Source organism: Choloepus didactylus, chromosome 13, assembly GCF_015220235.1.
Source record: "Choloepus didactylus isolate mChoDid1 chromosome 13, mChoDid1.pri, whole genome shotgun sequence".
Lineage (NCBI taxonomy): Eukaryota > Metazoa > Chordata > Mammalia > Pilosa > Megalonychidae > Choloepus > Choloepus didactylus.
This window is the reverse complement of record NC_051319.1, coordinates 59,931,706-59,950,142: the sequence shown is the minus strand read 5'-3', so window position 1 is coordinate 59,950,142 and position 18,437 is coordinate 59,931,706. Positions and strand designations below refer to the sequence as shown.

Sequence of the window (18,437 nt, the reverse complement as noted above, 5' to 3'; positions counted from 1 at the left end):
TTAAAAATCTGAAAAAAAAAAAAAATCCTAAAAAAAATTAGTAAATTGCGAAGCTCAGCCCAGACCGGTTACAATTATTCCTGGGCCTGGCCACCTATGTCAAGATAGTGCTATTTTAAGCAATACTGTGCTGCCTAAAAGTTATGACTCTCTCAATTCTGATGCTATATGTAACTATATTTAATATAATCTAGAAGAATTCCATGCTGTGGTTTTGTTTTTGTTGTTGCTGTTTTACTTTAAGGTCAACTTATTACTTTTGATATACAGATAGAGTTTGTAATTTTTCTTACAGAATCAGAATAAATTAATAAAAAATTACAGACTTTAGAATAGTTTATCTTCATTTCAGTTTAAAGCCTTTCCAGAAATTACAAGGAGATAACCCCATCCACAAAGAATGTCTCTACCAAAGGATTCTTCTTCAGTTTATCTGTAAACAGATTGAAGATTTATTTGTTTCTTTTCCCTTAATCCCATCAAATATTATATAAGTAACAAGCCTTAGACTTATCCTACAGGTAGTATTGTTTCCTTCTCAACTCAAAGAAGATACAACAAGATTATCTTATATTTTAAAGATATATAAGAACAGAGTTCCTGAGACTCTAAACCATATCTTACAGAGCAAAAGAAATATGTAGTTACATTGTCTTTGAAACAAAGCAAGTCTCTAATTAATTCAGTAAGAAATACATACACGTACTTCAGAGAACATCCTGACAAAAACACAGTCAAAACAAATATGCACGTTACCACAAGATTACAAACCTTGCCTTGTTGCATCGAACAGTCTACACACCCCACTTGAATATTTCCATGTTTAGCTCCCGGGATTATCTGTAATCTTTCAAAATCACTTCCCAGTATTACAATGTCACATCCAGATGCATAAGCCTAAAAATAGAACAAAAAAAACTATATAATAAAGTGTCAAGAAAATATTTATTTTTTGGAATACTAGCATTAACTATTATGTTTTGACAGACCAATTTAAAATGTTCTTTAGAAAACAAACAAATTATATTATTTGGAAATTATTTCCCTGACCTCCCACATATAATCCATCAGCAAATTCTGTCAGTCCTATCTGCAAAATAAATAACAACTCTGTCCACTTGTTCCATCTCCACTGAATGCTATCACCCTTGTCTAAGCCACAGTCATCTCTTCTGCACTACTGTTAATAGCCTAACTCCTTCCATTCTTGCATCCCTCTAATTCATGTCTTCACAAAAACAAGAATGACCTTTTAAAAAATATATATTACACTAATTAATTTTCCCTACTTAAACTTCTTCAATAGTTTCTCTCTGTATTTAGAACAAAACCTCAATTCCTACCATGGTCAAGGCCCTGAATGATTATGCTATTTCTCCCATCTCAGGCCACTCTTTAGTTCTTTTCTTCCCTCAATTGACTCCTGTTCCCATACTGCCCCTCTTCTTTCTGTTTCTCGGGCATATAAATTTCTTCTTCCAACTCAAGGTGGTTTATCTGCCTGATCTTCGCCTGTCTAGCTTCTTTTAAAAATTCAGGTCTCCCTCTCCCATTACTCTCTATCCCGTTACTGTTTATTTTCTTTACACCACATAATATGATTTGTAAATATCTTGTTTTTGTCCATTTCCATTACTAAAATTTAAGTTCAGAGAGGGCAGGGTTCAAACGTAACTTTTGCTCTGCTCCAGCCCCTAATTCTAACAGAAGGGTCTGACATACAGTTGGTGCTTTATAAAAACCTATGGATCAAATGGAGTATTTAATTTCACAAAAACAGCCACCACATCCTAAACAAATAAAAGGACTGCAGTAATAATATGAACACCGAACCAAGAGAAAAACCACTTAAAAACGGCAGGATCTCATGGCACCTTGGCTGGCCCCTACATCAACCCTCAATGGGTCAGCACAGAACTGACCAGTGCTCCCAGTGCGGATTCCTGACCCTGGTTCTAGAGGGAGCAGAGTAACCCACACGCGCATCTAGAAGCACATATATCTGGCCTAGTCTGTCTGATGATGGCCTGAGTACCTCACTATCCCAGAGCTTGCCCTGCATGTAGAAGGCACTGCAAAGAGTGTTCCCACAAAATGCCATAGGAGAGTAGTCAAGTGGTAGCCTGAGGCATGGGATTGCTGGCTGTAGGATATACAATGTAGTTACTGGGACTGTGAGGAAACTATTTCCTAGGGAAGAGTAATATTTGTGTTCATGTAAACAGGAGAATTTCTAGGGCTACAGGGACAGCTGCACACACAATGTTATTTAGAGAAAAAAATAATAAAATAAAAAAAAAATGTATTTAGAAAAAGGATCAAGGTGGCCCCTATATGCTTTGGCCTGGAGCTATTCTGCAAACTCAGTGTGTGGATAAGCTCTGGCACAGGTCAATCTGCAAAGACAGAAAAAGGTGTTTTCTTTTATTCCTTTTCTTGTTGTTAGCTCCTGGCATATAAGGAAAGCTCTATCAGAAACTAGCTGGCTATAAGCTTAAGGTACAGACACTTCAGAGTCTAAATACCAGCAATAACACATTAAATAATAAAAATGTCCAAGTTTCAACATAAGTTTACAAAATACACAAAGAAACAGGAAGTCCATCAGTGAGGAGTACCAGACCTGGGACATACCAAACAAAGACCTTAAAAAAAAATAGTCCTAAAAATATTCAAAGAGCTAAAGGAAAATGTGGACAAAGAACTAAAGGAAATCAGAAAAGAATATGTGACCACAAAGAGAATATCAATAGAGAGATGGAAATTATAAAAGGAAACCAAGCAGACCTGAAGAACAAAGTAATAGAAATGAAAAATTCCCTCAATCGGTTCAACAGCAGATGGAAGCTCACAGAAGAAAGAATCAGTAAAAGTGAATCTGAAGATAAGACAATCGAAATCATCCAGTCTGGGAAAAGAAAGAGGAAAGAATGAAGAAAAGTGAACAGAGCCTGAAGAACCTGTGGGACACGATCAAGTGTATCAATATACACATTGTGGGAGTCCCAGAAGAAAAAAGAGAAAGGGGAAGAAAAACAATTACAAGAAATAATGGCTAAAAACTTGCCAAATTTAAAGAAAGACATGTATATACACATCCAAGAAGCTCAATGAACTCCAAACTGAATAAACCAAAACAGAGCCCAGCCCTGACATATTATAATAAAAATGTTGAATGATAAAGAGAGAATTTTGAAAGTCCCAAGAGACATGCAACATGTCACATACAAGGGAGCCCCAATAAGATTAAGTTCTTTTTTTTTTTTTTGCTTTTATAACAAGGGGGATTATTTGGCTATACAGTTACAGTCTTTTTTTTTTTTTTCCTGGTTTGTTTCCTTTTTTTTTTTTTAATCTTCATTTTATTGAGATATATTCACATACCACACAGTCATACAAAATAAATCGTACTTTCGATTGTTCACAGTACCATTACATAGCTGTACATTCATCACCTAAATCAATCCCTGACACCTTCATTAGCACACACACAAAAATAACAAGAATAATAATTAGAGTGAAAAAGAGCAATTGAAGTAAAAAAGAACACTGGGTACCTTTGTCTGTTTGTTTCCTTCCCCTATTTTTCTACTCATCCATCCATAAACTAGACAAAGTGGAATGTGGTCCTTATGGCTTTCCCAATCCCATTGTCACCCCTCATAAGCTACACTTTTATACAACTATCTTCGAGATTCATGGGTTCTGGGTTGTAGTTTGATAGTTTCAGATATCCACCACCAGCTACCCCAATTCTTTAAAAGCTAAAAAGGGTTGTCTAAAGTGTGCATAAGAGTGCCCACCAGAGTGACCTCTCGGCTCCTTTTGGAATCTCTCTGCCACTGAAGCTTATTTCATTTCCTTTCACATCCCCCTTTTGGTCAAGAAGATGTTCTCCGTCCCATGATGCTGGGTCTACATTCCTCCCCGGGAGTCATATTCCACGTTGCCAGGGAGATTCACTCCCCTGGGTGTCTGATCCCACGTACGGGGGCGGGCAGTGATTTCACCTTTCAAGTTGGCTTAGCCAGAGAGAGAGGGCCACATCTGAGCAACAAAGAGGCATTCGGGAGGAGGCTCTAACGCACAACCATAGGGAGGCCTAGCCTCTCCTTTGCAGCAACCATCTTCCCAAGGGTAAAACCTATGGTAGATGGCTCAACCCATCAAACCACCAGTCCCCTATGTCTGTGGTCATGTTAGCAACCATCGAGGTGGGGTAAGCCAATACCCCTGCATTCTCCACAGGCTCCTCAAGGGGGCACTACATCTTTTTTTCCTTGTTTTTCTTTTTTTTTTAACTTTCCCTTCTTTTTTAAATCAACTGTATGAAAAAAAAGTTAAAAAGAAAACAAACATACAATAAAAGAACATTTCAAAGAGACCATAACAAGGGAGTAAGAAAAAGACAACTAACCTAAGATAACTGCTTAACTTCCAACATGTTCCTACTTTACCCCAAGAAAGTTACATAATTAGCAACATTTCTGTGAACTTGTTCCTACTATATCCATCAGAAATTAACAGACCATAGTCATTCCTGGGCATCGCCAGAACGTTAAATAGCTTATCTGTTCTTCTTGGATTATTGTTCCCCCTCCCTTAATTGCTCTCTATTGCTAGCTCCCCTACATTCTACATTATAAACCATTTGTTTTACATTTTTCAAAGTTCACATTAGTGGTAGCATATAATATTTCTCTTTCTGTGCCTGGCTTATTTCGCTCAGCATTATGTCTTCAAGGTTCATCCATGTTGTCATATGTTTCACGAGATCGTTCCTTCTTACTGCCGCGTAGTATTCCATCGTGTGTATATACCACATTTTATTTATCCACTCATCTGTTGAAGGACATTTGGGTTGTTTCCATCTCTTGGCAATTGTGAATAATGCTGCTATGAACATTGGCGTGCAGATATCTGTTCGTGTCACTGCTTTCCGATCTTCCGGGTATATACCGAGAAGTGCAATCGCTGGATCGAAGGGTAACTCTATATCTAGTTTTCTAAGGAACTGCCAGACTGACTTCCAGAGTGGCTGAACCATTATACAGTCCCACCAACAATGAATAAGAGTTCCAATTTCTCCACATCCCCTCCAGCATTTGTAGTTTCCTGTTTGTTTAATGGCAGCCATTCTAACCGGTGTGAGATGGTATCTCATTGTGGTCTTAATTTGCATCTCTCTAAGAGCTAGTGAAGCTGAACATTTTTTCATGTGTTTCTTGGCCATTTGTATTTCCTCTTCAGAGAACTGTCTTTTCATATCTTTTGCCCATTTTATAATTGGGCTGTCTGTACTATTGTCATTGAGTTGTAGGATTTCCTTATATATGCAAGATATCAGTCTTTTGTCAGATACATGGTTTCCAAAAATTTTTTCCCATTGAGTTGGCTGCCTCTTTACCTTTTTGAGAAATTCCTTTGAGGTGCAGAAACTTCTAACCTTGAGGAGCTCCCATTTATCTATTTTCTCTTTTGTTGCTTGTGCTTTGGGTGTAAAGTCTAGGAAGTGGCCGCCTAATACAAGGTCTTGAAGATGTTTTCCTACATTATCTTCTAGGAGTTTTATGGTACTTTCTTTTATATTGAGATCTTTGGTCCATTTTGAGTTAATTTTTGTGTAGGGGGTGAGGTAGGGGTCCTCTTTCATTCTTATGGATATGGATATCCAACTCTGCCAGCCCCATTTGTTGAAAAGACCATTATGACTCAGTTCAGTGACTTTGGGGGCCTTATCAAAGATCAGTCGGCCATAGATCTGAGGGTCTACCTCTGAATTCTCAATTCGATTCCATTGATCTATATGTCTATCTTTGTGCCAGTACCATGCTGTTTTGGCAACTGTGGCTTTATAATAAGCTTCAAAGTCAGGGAGTGTAAGTCCTCCCACTTCGTTTTTCTTTTTTAGAGTGTCTTTAGCAATTCGAGGCATCTTCCCTTTCCAAATAAATTTGATAACTAGCTTTTCCAAGTCTGCAAAGTAGGTTGTTGGAATTTTGATTGGGATTGCATTGAATCTGTAGATGAGTTTGGGTAGAATTGACATCTTAATGACATTTAGCCTTCCTATCCATGAACATGGAATATTTTTCCATCTTTTAAGGTCCCCTTCTATTTCTTTGAGTAGAGTTATGTAGTTTTCTTTGTATAGGTCTTTTACATCTTTGGTTAAGTTTATTCCTAGGTACTTGATTTTTTTAGTTGCTATTGAAAATGGTAGCTTTTTCTTGAGTGTCTCTTCAGTTTGTTCATTTCTAGCATATAGAAACATTACTGACTTATGTGCATTAATCTTGTATCCCGCTACTTTGCTAAATTTGTTTATTAGCTCTAGTAGCTGTATTGTCGATTTCTCAGGGTTTTCTAGATATAAGATCATATCATCTGCAAACAATGACAGTTTTACTTCTTCTTTTCCAATTTGGATGCCTTTTATTTCTTTGTCTTGCCGGATTGCCCTGGCTAGCACTTCCAGCACAATGTTGAATAACAGTGGTGACAGCGGGCATCCTTGTCTTGTTCCTGATCTTAGAGGGAAGGCTTTCAGTCTCTCACCACTGAGTACTATGCTGGCTGTGGGTTTTTCATATATGCTCTTTATCATGTTGAGGAAGTTTCCTTCAATTCCTACCTTTTGAAGTGTTTTTATCAAAAAGGGATGTTGGATTTTGTCAAATGCTTTTTCAGCATCTATTGAGATGATCAATTGATTTTTCCCTTTTGACTTGTTAATGTGTTGTAATACACTGATTGATTTTCTTATGTTGAACCATCCTTGCATGCCTGGAATGAACCCCACTTGGTCATGGTGTATGATTTTTTTAATGTGTCTTTGGATTCGATTTGCAAGTATTTTGTTGAGGATTTTTGCATCTATATTCATTAGGGAGATTGGACAGTAGTTTTCCTTTTTTGTAGCATCTTTGCCTGGTTTGGGTATTAGATTGATGTTAGCTTCATAAAATGAGTTAGGTAGTGTTCCATTTTCTTCAATGTTTTGAAAGAGTTTGAGTAAGATTGGTGTCAGTTCTTTCTGGAAAGTTTGGTAGAATTCCCCTGTGAAGTCATCTGGCCCTGGGCATTTATTTGTGGGAAGATTTTTGATGACTGATTGGATCTCTTTGCTTGTGATGGGTTGGTTGAGGTCTTCTACTTCTTCTCTGGTCAGTCTAGGTTGTTCATATGTTTCCAGGAAATTGTCCATTTCTTCTACATTATCCAGTTTGTTGCCAAACAGTTGTTCATAATATCCTCTTATAATTTTTTTAATTTCTTCAGGATCTGCAGTTATGTCACCAGCAGTTCTGGGCTGCTGGGCTGTGTAGGGAGGCTCCCAGTCTGCTGAAATGATGGCTGAATGGGGCGTTGTTAATTCACACTGCTCCACCTTCCCAACTCTGGGACAATCAGCTGAGGTTTCAGGGAAGGCTAATGTCCACGCCCAGTTTTGTGGTGTGTGCCTGTTATTTGAAGCGCTTCCGTCACACTGGGTTGTCTGGGGCAGCTCTGGGCTATGGGGCTGGCGATGGGCAGGAGTCTTTCCTGTCCACCAGGATGATGGCTGTGAGCGGACACCCCCCTTTTCTTGGGAAGTTGTGGTGTTTAGTGAATTTTCTCAGCCACTGGATTATTGTCTTTTGTCTCAGAGCTCTCTTAGTCCTGCTCTTTACTTGACCTGCCCAAATTGCAAGTCTTTGAAGCTTTCTGTATTGGGCTTCTTAGAGTAATTGTTTTAGAAAAAGAAAAAAGGATTAAAAAAAGGGCCCTCCTCAGAGATCTAATGGGTTCTTGAAATGCTAAGAGACAAAGCAATTAGGGCCATTAAGGAAAGGTCCACAGGGCAGAGAGATCAGCTTTTCTTCGGGATTTGCATATGAGCCTCAGGGCCTGAGCTGTGCCCTTCCCCTTTCTATATTCACCAGAACTCCAAAAATCCTCCGCTTTTATTTTGGATTTTTTCGTGTTGTTTTTTTCTATGCCTGTCTCCTCTCTGCTGGGCTGGCTGCTCTCAGATTCTCTGGTGTCTGGTCTCAGTCTATCTATGGTTGGAGTTTGGATCAGTAGAATGAGTTTCTGATAAGAGCTGCCACTGCAGTTCTCCCTTCTCCTTCCCGGAGCTGACAGCCCCTCCTCCCACGGGACTGAGCCTGGCAGGGAGGGGAGCAGGTCCCCTGGCCACAAAAACTTACAGATTTCGTTGATCTCAGCAGTTCCACGATTTCATCAGTGTTGTATGAAGTATGCCCAAAGTCAGATTGCCCTGTGGTATCCAGTCCACGCAGTTCCTGGCTTTCTACCTACTTTCCTGGAGGAGGAACTTAAACATACAGCTCACCAGTCCGCCATCTTGCCCCGCCTCCCACAGTTACAGTCTTAAGGCCATAAAGTGTCCAAGGTAACACATCAGTAATTAGGTACCTTCACTGGAGGATGGCAAATGGCGTCCGGAAAACCTCTGTCAGCTGGGAAAGCATGTGGCTGGCGTCTGCTCCAAAGTTCTGGTTTCAAAATGGCTTTCTCCCAGGACGTTCCCCTCTAGCAAGCTTGCTCCTCTTCAGAACGCCACTCACAGCTGCACTCCCAAGATTAAGTTCTGATTCCTCATTGAAAACCACGGAGGCAAGAAGGCACTGGGATGACACATTTAAAGTGTTGAAAGCCAAAAAAAAAATTGCAAACCAAGAATTCTGTATCTGGCAAAACTGTCTTTCTAAAAGGAATGAGAGAACCTAACATGGCGGCTAGGTGAGACAGGGCAAAAAAACATCTCTGTGAAAAATACCAGATAAAAACAAGAAAGTGACCCAGAACACCGGTTCCAGCAATGCACCAGCCAGACAAGGTCTGCTAAATCCACAGGGACTGTGCATTTGGTGAAACTGGAAGTCTGCGTTCTGAAACGAGTGAGTGAGCCAGCTGAAACTCCAGCAGGCGCGCTGCAGTGTGGGGAAATGGTGGGTTGGCATTTGGACATGGGCTGGTTCTTTTAAAAAAGAAAAAAACCCCAGCAGCAGCTGCAGATACGACGGGGAGAACCCTGCAGTGAAGCACGGCAGGAGCGGGCTGGGCGAACACCTCGGTGTCTGGCGTGGAGAATAGCCCTTCCCACACCCACTGCTGATTGTCTCGGGGCCAGGGGAGCAGAGGGGAGCCAAAAGGAGAAAGAAACCATGCCCCTTGCAGCCATCTCCTGCCTGGGGCCGGACCCACAGCCCAGAGCCGCGCCAAGAAACCCAGTGTGACAGGGAGTCTTTTCTGTAGCACTGCGCACACGCCACAATATCGGCCATGGACGGTGGCCTTTAGCACACCCACAGCTAACTGTCCCAGAGCTGGGAAGGTGGAGCTCTGCGAAAAGGGGTAAAGTAACATGTCCCATTCACCTATCTTTACAGCAGGCTAGGAACACCCGTGCACGGCCCAGTGGCCCAGGGCTTCCCTGGCGGACTGGCGCGCACTTGTGACGTGGCACAACATCCCCTCAGCAGAGGTCCTGGAAGAGCACGGCTGAGAAGGGGGACCCGCTCAGCAATCCCAGGGACCCTACGCCAATACCAAGGACTTCTGGGTCAGCATCAGAGACAATCTGTGGCAAGACTGAAATGAAGGCTTAGGCTCTTGGAACAGCCTTATATCTCCGGGAAAACGTGGGAGGTTTGATTATTAAAGCTGCCCTGCCTCCCTAACCACTCAGACACATGCCCCTCATTCAGGGCAGATAGCACCAACAACACACCCAAATTTAGTGCACCAATTGAACTTCACAAGAATCAGATCCCCACACACCACAAAGACAAAGTTAGGGAGAACTGACTTGAGGGAAACAGGTGCCTCATGGACGCCATCTGCTAGTTAGAGAAAGTGTACACCACCAAGCTGTAGTTCTGACAAACTAGAGATCAAGTAAAGCAAATACCAAGAGGCCAAAAACAACAGAAAATCTTAAAGCATCTGATAAAACCAGATGATATGAAGAACCCAAACCCAAACCCAAATCAAAACATCAGAAGAGACACAGTACTTGGTGCAATTAATCAAAGAACTAAAGACAGACAATGAGAGCAAGGCCCAGGATATAAAGGACATGAAGAAGACCCTAGAAGAGCATAAAGAAGAAACTGCAAGAGTAAATAAAAAAATAGATCTTATGGAAATAAAAGAAACTGTTGGCCAAATTAAAAAGACTCTGGATACTCATAATACAAGACTAGAGGAAGCTGAACAACAACTCAGCCTCCTCAAGGACCACACAACAGAAAATGAAAGAACAAAAGAAAGAATGGGGAAAAAATAAAAAAAAATCGAAACGGATCTCAGGGATATGTTAGATAAAATAAAATGTCCAAATTTAAGACTCATTGGTGTCCCAGAAGGGGAAGAGAAGGGTAAAGGTCTAGAAAGAGTATTCAAAGAAACTGTTGGGGAAAACTTCCCAAACCTTATACACAATATAAATACACAAAGCATAAATGCCCAGTTGAACTCCAAATAGAATAAATCCAAATAAACCCACTCTGAGACATATTCTGATCAGACTCTCAAATACTGAAAAGAAGGAGCAAGTTCTGAAAGCAGCAAGAGAAAAGCAATTCACCACATACAAAGGAAACAACATAAGACCAAGTTGTGACTACTCAGCGGCCACCATGGAGGCAAGAAGGCAGTGGCATGATATATTTAAAATTCTGAGAGAGAAAAATTTCCAACCAAGAATACTTTATCCAGCAAAACTCTCCTTCAAATTTGAGGGAGAGCTTAAATTTTTCACAGACAAACAAATGCTGAGAGATTTTGCTAATAAAAGACCTGCCCTACTTCAGATACTAAAGGGAGCCCTACCGACAGAGAAACAAAGAAAGGAGAGAGAGATAGAGAGAAATTTAACAGACATATATAGAACATTACATCCCAGGTCACCGGGACACACATTCTTCTCTAGTGATCATGGATCTTCCTCTAGAATGGACCATACGCTGTGACATAAAACAAGCCTCAATAAATTAAAAAAAAAAAAAATTGAATTTTTTCAAAGCACATTCTCTGACCACAATGGAATACAAATAGAAGTCAATAACCATCAGAGACTTGGAGAATTCACAAACACCTGCAGGGTAAAAACGAGGGGGAGATGAAAACATTCCCGGATAATCAAAAGCTGAGGGACTTCATCACCAGTGGATCAGTTCTATAAGAAATGCTAAAGGGAGTTGAGCAGGCTGAAAAGAAGGGACACTAAACAATTGACTGAAAACACATGAAGAAATAAAGATTTCCAGTAAAGATCACATGGTAAATATAAATACCAATTCTACTGTATTTTTGATTTGTAACTCCACTATTTACTTCCTACATGATCTAAAATACATAAACTGTAATGATAAATCAGTGGTTTTGGACTCAATGTAAAATATGAAATTTGACAAGAACTACATAGAGATGGGGGAATGAAGGAGTATAGGAACATAGTTTATGTGTTAAGTTGGTATCAAAGAAAAACAAGATTCTTACAGATTTAAGAGGTTAAATTTAAGCCCCACAGTAAACACAAAGAAACAATCAGAGAATATGACCATAGAGATGAATAGTAGAGTAGGGGTTACAAGAAGTGTGGGAAGGCGCAATGGGGGGTTAAGAAATGAGTGTAGGGTTTCTGCTTGGGGTGAGGGGAAATTTCTAGTAATGGATGGTGGGAAGGTGATAGCATTGAAACATTCTAAATGTGATTAATTCCACTAATGGAATGCCAGGGAGGGGATGGAATGGGAAGATTTAGGCTGTATGTATGGTTCCACAATTGAAAAAAAAAGACAGTCTTAATAGATGACAATTAGATGCCAAGGATGATCCTGGATGGGATCTGAGGATAGAGGAGAGGAGGCTCAAAGGGACACAGATGGGACATAAGGAAAAAAAAAGGAAATACAGAATGTAAGCTTTGTATCAATGCTGAATTTCTTGAACAACTTAGCTGTGCTTAATGGGATTGCATAAAAGAATGCTCTTGTTCATGGGAAGTGTATATGTGAATTATATTGTTTGTTCAAAGATGTGTGCAGCTTGCTCTCATATGTTCAGAGGACAGCAATAGACAGGGAGGGAGGGAGGGAAAGAAAGTAATGGTGGTGTGACAGGATGTTAAAGTTGGTGGATCGGGGTATCAGGGGAGGGGGGTTGGGGTATGCTGGAGTTCTGTGTATGGGGTTTGTGTTGTTTTTGCAACTGCTCCTGTAAGTTTCAATTTATTTCAAAATAAAATTAAAAAAAAAAAAAAAGGAACGAGAGTTTAAGACATTCCAAGATAAACAAAAGCAGAGAGTATATCACTACTAGACAGGCCATCCAAGAGATGCTAGAGGGAGTTTGGAAGGTTGAAAGGAAAGGACAATAGACAATAGATCAAAGATGCATGAAGAAAGAATGATCTCCAGTAAGGGTTAACACATGGGTAAATACAAATGCCAGTACTATTGTATTTGTATTTGTGATCTGTAGCTATACTTTTTTACTTTCTACATGATCTTTAAAAAGGCAAATGTATAAAATGTAATGAAGAATCAGTGTCCACATAGCAATAAAAATATATAATACCCAAATGATTCTTTCTAAAGTTTTTTTTAAAATTCTGTCACTTTTTTGTGTTTTTCTATGTTTCACTGACTATACTCTTCTGAGCCCATTTTCTTCTTTAACAATTTGCTGTAGGGTCAATGCTAAGGACTTCTCCTTAGTATCCCATTTAATCTTCACAACAAATCCTATGAGGTATTTACTACTATCATTCCATTTTATTGTTAAGGAAACTGAAGCCCAGAGAGATTGGGTAATTGGCTCAAGATCTCCGAGCTAGTACATGGCACAACTAGGACCAAAACCAACTTATAACTGAAGCCAAAGAACATGCTCCTACTCCCTTTCCTATGGTTACTTATAATGCCTTATAACCATAAACTGGTATGAATTGAATGATTTGTCTTTGATTTCTTCTCATAATTAAAAATGCCTCATTTGGATGTGAAGCAATCAGAGCTCCCATAATTGCTGACAGGAGTGTAAAACAGTACAATTGGGAAAGCTGAACAGATGCATATCTTATGAACCACCATTATTCTCTTAAGTATATACCTACCAGATGTGTGTCCCATGTGTGCAACCATGAGACACATATAAAAACACTCACTGTGTTATTCATAATAGCCCCAAACTAGAAACAACTCAAAAATCCATCAACAGTGGAATGAATAAATAAATTGTACTATAATCATATAGTGGAATACTATAAAACAGAGGTTCTCAAACTTCTTGGAATCAGGAATCCTTCATATTCTTAGGAAAGTACTGAGAACACCAGACCAAACACCTTTAGTTTCTGTGGTGTTATCTAGCTCAAGATTTACTCTTAGAAATTAAAACTGAGGAAAGTTAATACACGAGAATACACACGCACATATTTTATTAGCCTCTGGATGTAGCCTCTGGAAAACTCCACTCTACATTGTAGGAGAACACTGAAAAAAGCAAATAAGACCTTAGCATTATTACAAAAAACACTTTTTAGTTCTCAGACCCACAGGATCTCATTCCCAGACCACTGTTCGAGAAACACGGCTATAAAGCGATAAACAAAAAAGCACAGAACATGGATAAATCTCAGAACACTGAACAAAAACATCCAGACTAAGTATACTAAATATACTTGAAAAGGAGGTGAGAAGGTGGGACAATAACTGAGTAGGAAGCTCCAGAAATCAGTCCATCCCCCAAACCAGCTATTGAACTGGCAGAAACTGTCTGAATCAAATATTTTGAAACTGTAGAATATGATGAAACACTGCAGTAACCAAGGAAGAGCAGGAACTGCAGAGGCTAGTAAATACTGGTGAATTTCAGCATCCCTACAATAGCTATCATGGTCCATTCCCCAACCACGTAACAGGCAGCAGTGGGGACTGCAGCTCAGATTCCTGGGTGAGTTTTATGGACTCAGTCCTCCAAAATGCAGTGTGTGTGGTATGATCACTGATCACTGCTTTTGATCAACTATTTCAGATCACTTGGTGGGGTGGAGGGTGAGGAGTAGCCCTGAGGGTGGCCATTATTCCAACCTTCCTCAGGCAAAAGCAGCAGTAGAGTCTTAAAGAGGCAATACCTTGATCCCTCCCGCACCAACACCCCCCCCCCCCACTTTGTCTCTTATCTCTTTCCATTCTCTGTTTGGGAGCAAAAATATTTGGAAAGTCACAAATTGACAGCTCCAGCCTTCAACAACAACAATAATAATAATAATAAAAATACTAGCAATCTCAGAATGTCCCATTCGCAACAAAACGTTACAGAACACACAAAAGAAAAGGAAAGTATGGCCCATTCACAGGAAAAACAAAATCTGCCAGAAACCATCTCTTAGGAAGCTCATACATTGAAACTATTAGCCAAAGACTTTAAATCAACTGCCTTAAATATGTTCAGTGAGCTAAAGGAATCCATATAGAAAGAACTAAAAGAAATTAGCAAAACATCATCTGAACAGGGGAGGGATGCAATCAACATAAACTAGAGACTGTAACTAACAGAATCATTGTATTATGCATCCTTTAATGTAACAAAGGCGATATACCAAGGTAAATGCAGATAAGAGGGGGGGATAGGGGAGGCATGTTAGACACTTGACATTGGTGGTGTTGTCTGACTCTTTACTCTACTTTGATTTAAGGTTACTTTTCCTTTTGCTACTTCCTAGCTGTCATTTTATTTCCTCTTTTTTTGCCTCTCTACCTTCTCTGACTCTCCCTCCTGCCTTGTGGAAGAAATGTAGATGCCCTTACATAGATAGTGCTGAAGGTGGTGAACACATAAATATGTGATCATACAGAGAACCATCAATTGTTTAGTTAGGATGGAATGTATGGTGTGTGAACAAAATCATCTTAAAAAAAAAACGGGTTGGTGGCAAAACCTCAAGGGCAATATACTGAGTGAAATAAGCCAGACACATAAGGACAAATATTGCAGGGTCTCACTGATAAGAACTAATTATAATATGTAAACTCATAGACATGAAATATAAGGTGCCAAGATATAGAATGAAGCTTAAGAATGGGGAGCGGTTGCTTAGTATGAGCAGAATGTTCAACTAGGATGAACTTACATGTTTGGAAATGAACAAAGGTGTCAGTAACAAGATGTGAGAATAACTAACAGTGCTGAATGGCACGTGAATGAGGTGGAAAGGGGAAGCTCAGAGTCATATATGTCACCAGAAGGAAAGTTGGAGGGCAAAAGATGGAAATGTATAACACCAAATCCTATGGTGGGCAACGTCCATGATTAAATGTACAAATATTAGAAAACTCTTCCATGAACCAGAACAAATGTATGACAATACAACTAGAAGTTAATAATAGAGGGGCATATAGGGAAGAAATATATACCTATGGCAAACTATATACTACAGTTAGTAGTATTTCAACATTCTTTCATAAACAGTAACAAATGTACTATACCAACACTATGAGTCAACAATTGAGGGGGGTTGGCTAGGGATATGGGAGGATTTGAGTTTCCTTCATTTTTTTCTTTTTCTTTTTTCATCTTTCACTTTATTTCTTGTCTGGAGTAATGAAAACATTATAAAAATTGAACAAAAATTAAGTGCAGTGATGGATGCACAGCTGTATGAGGGTACCAGGGGCAACGGATTGTACACTTTGGATCTTTGGATAATTGTATGGTATCTGAACAATCCCAATAAAAATTTAAAAAAAAAATCATCTGAACAAAATTTATAAGAAATTAAGAAATTATAAAAAGGAACCAAACAAATTTGGGAGCTGCAAAGAAGAGTAATTTAAATGAAGAACCCATTAGATGGATCAAACAGAAGATATGAACAGGCAGAAGGATCAGTGAACTTGAAGACAACTTAAATTATCCAGTGTGAGAAGAAAACAAAAAATGAAGAAAAACGAAGAGATTCTGAAGTACCTGTGGGTTACTATCAAGGGTACCAACATACACATCGTTAGAGAATAAGAGGCAGAAAAAGCATTTGAAGAAGGAAAGACTGAAAACTTCCCAAATCTAAGGAAAGCCATGAATATACACATCCAAGAAGCGTAATGAATTCCAAGCAGGACAGACCTGAATAGATTTACACCAGGACACATTTAGCAAAATGGTCAAAATCCAAAGACAATAGGGGTGACATCATCAAGATGGCGACGGAAACAGGTACTAAAAACTTCTCTCCAGGGATTCAATGAAGAAAAGGATAATTTTGAATTCTCTGAAACTCTGGAGGAGAATATAGACTGGAGAAAGACCCTGCAAATGCTGAATTGAAGAAATAGAAGAAACATAGGGAATTTTCTGTCCCGCATCAGCCAGTCCTCTCCCCTCTCCCTCACCTGGTCTCTGTGTGGGAAAGGCACAGAAACAGCAGACTGAAACCCTCTCACTACAGACATAGATTTTAAAATCTCTGGCAGCAATGAAAAATACACTCACTGTTTGAAGACCCAGTGGACAGGGGAGGACATTTCAAAGCCCAGATCAGTGAGGGACAGAGAGACTGAGAACTTGTGGACAGAGACTGTTTCCAGTGCTGGGTCTGAAAGCCCTTTTCTCCCACCCTTGAGGGAAGCAGCAGCTGGCAGCCGTTTCCTTGCCTTGGAGACACCTGGAGTGCTGGGTTGGCTGAGGCAGTACTTTGCCACAGGTGGAGCCCCACCTTGAGCCAGATTTTGGCTGGCAAAGTGAGGGCATAGGAATCCTGCAGTTTCAGCCTCTCTGGGTCATACAAAGCTTGTGCACTAAGGCAAAGCAGCCTCTGAGTATAATGAAGTTACCGGACAGCGACATCTGCTGGACAGTCCAGAAAGTGCAAGGGAAATAAAATAACTTATTAAAAGATGCTTCAGACATGCTCTTTGGAGAACAAAAACTGGTCTATATGCCTTGTATGGAAACCTGGCCCTGTTCTGGCTGAGAAATAGGGAAGACCTAACTGTTAAAGCAGGGACCCAAAACAAACCCAGTTCTTGCTAGCTGGCGGAAAACAGAGCACCACCACAAGCCAGAAGATTAGAATTACCACACACTCTGAACCTGCTGGGGTGCCAAGTGCCTACTCACAATCCCGTGGCAGGACACAGTGGGTGCCTGATTTGGGGAAGAAGACTGGGGGACAGAGCCAATCTGAGAACTGCCCAGCAAGAGAAACAAAGAAAAGATAGAGATCAAAGTCAACCAACAACAAAACCTTCAGAAAAAGAGGGAAAACAACCTCCAGAATAAAGCAATCAAGATAAAAAATCACCAGCCACATCAGGAAACAGGAAGATATGGCCCAAACGAAAAAACTAACACCTCAACTGAGATTCAGGAGTTGAATTATAGATGTTTAAGCAAGCCTTTTAAATCAAATCAACAAGTTGAGAAAATGTGACAAAAAAGATGAAGAACATAAAGAAGCCACTGGGTGATCATAAGGAAGAATTCATACGCTTGAAAAAACAAATGGCAGAACTTATGGGAATGAAAGGCACAACAGAAGAGATGAAAAACACAATGGAGACATACAACAGCAGGCTTGGAGAGGCAGAAAAAAGGATCAGTGAGGTGGAGGACAGGATATCTGAAATCCTGCACACAAAGGAACAGATAGGGAAAAGGATGGAAAAATATGAATAGGGTCCCAGGGAACTGAATGACAACAAACATACGTGTTATAGGTGTCCCAGAAGGAGAAGAGAAGGGAAAATTAGCAGAAGAAATAATAGAAAAATAATAAATAAAAATATCCCAACTCTTATGAAAGACATAAAATTACAGGTCCAAGAATCACAGCGTACCCCATAAAAAATTTAAACAAATAGACCTACTCCAAGACACTTACTAATCAGATTTCCAAATGTCAAAGACAAAGAGAATTCTGAAAGCAGCAAGAGGAAGCAATCCATCACATACAAGGGAAGCTCGATAAGATTAAATGCAGATCTCTCAGCAGAAACCATGGAGATGAGAAGGCAGTGGTATGATATATTCAAGATAGTGAAAGAGAAAAACTGTCAACCAAGAATCCTATATCTGTCAAAACTGTCCTTCAAAAATGAGGGACCGAAGTCGGAAGAAAACGGTGGCATAGAGAGGAGTGGAAGCTAGTTAGTCCTCCTGGAACAACTAATAACTAACCAGGAACAACTACTAAATAATCTGGAATAACAGCTGGGGGACAAACGTGACTGTCCACACATCGTACACCAACGTAGATTGGGAGGAAAGCCCGAGATCGCAGCATAAAATCTGTAAGCAAAAACTGCGGACCTGAGCGGAGAGCCCCCCCCCCCCATAGCAGCCTGAACTGCAAAGCCTTGCTGTGCTAGAGAGCAGCACTCTCTGAACAAGAGAATATACCTCAGCCCAGCTCCAACTGAGGT

The 18,437-nt window shown here is 40.0% G+C and overlaps 1 protein-coding gene across 8 annotated transcripts in view; it reads right to left on the bottom strand.

Annotated features, from left to right (window-relative positions):
• Positions 1 to 18,437, bottom strand: part of DMXL1 (Dmx like 1) — a 211,726-nt gene that overhangs the window by 177,397 nt on the left and 15,892 nt on the right. For all 8 annotated transcript variants that reach the window (XR_005211487.1, XM_037802218.1, XM_037802220.1 and 5 more), the window contains exon 2: positions 772 to 897. Coding sequence is in view for 7 of the 8 variants with exons in the window: in XM_037802218.1 (XP_037658146.1) it covers positions 772 to 897 (126 nt within the window). In the remaining variant the exon portion in view is untranslated. The remainder of the gene's footprint in view (positions 1 to 771; positions 898 to 18,437) is intronic.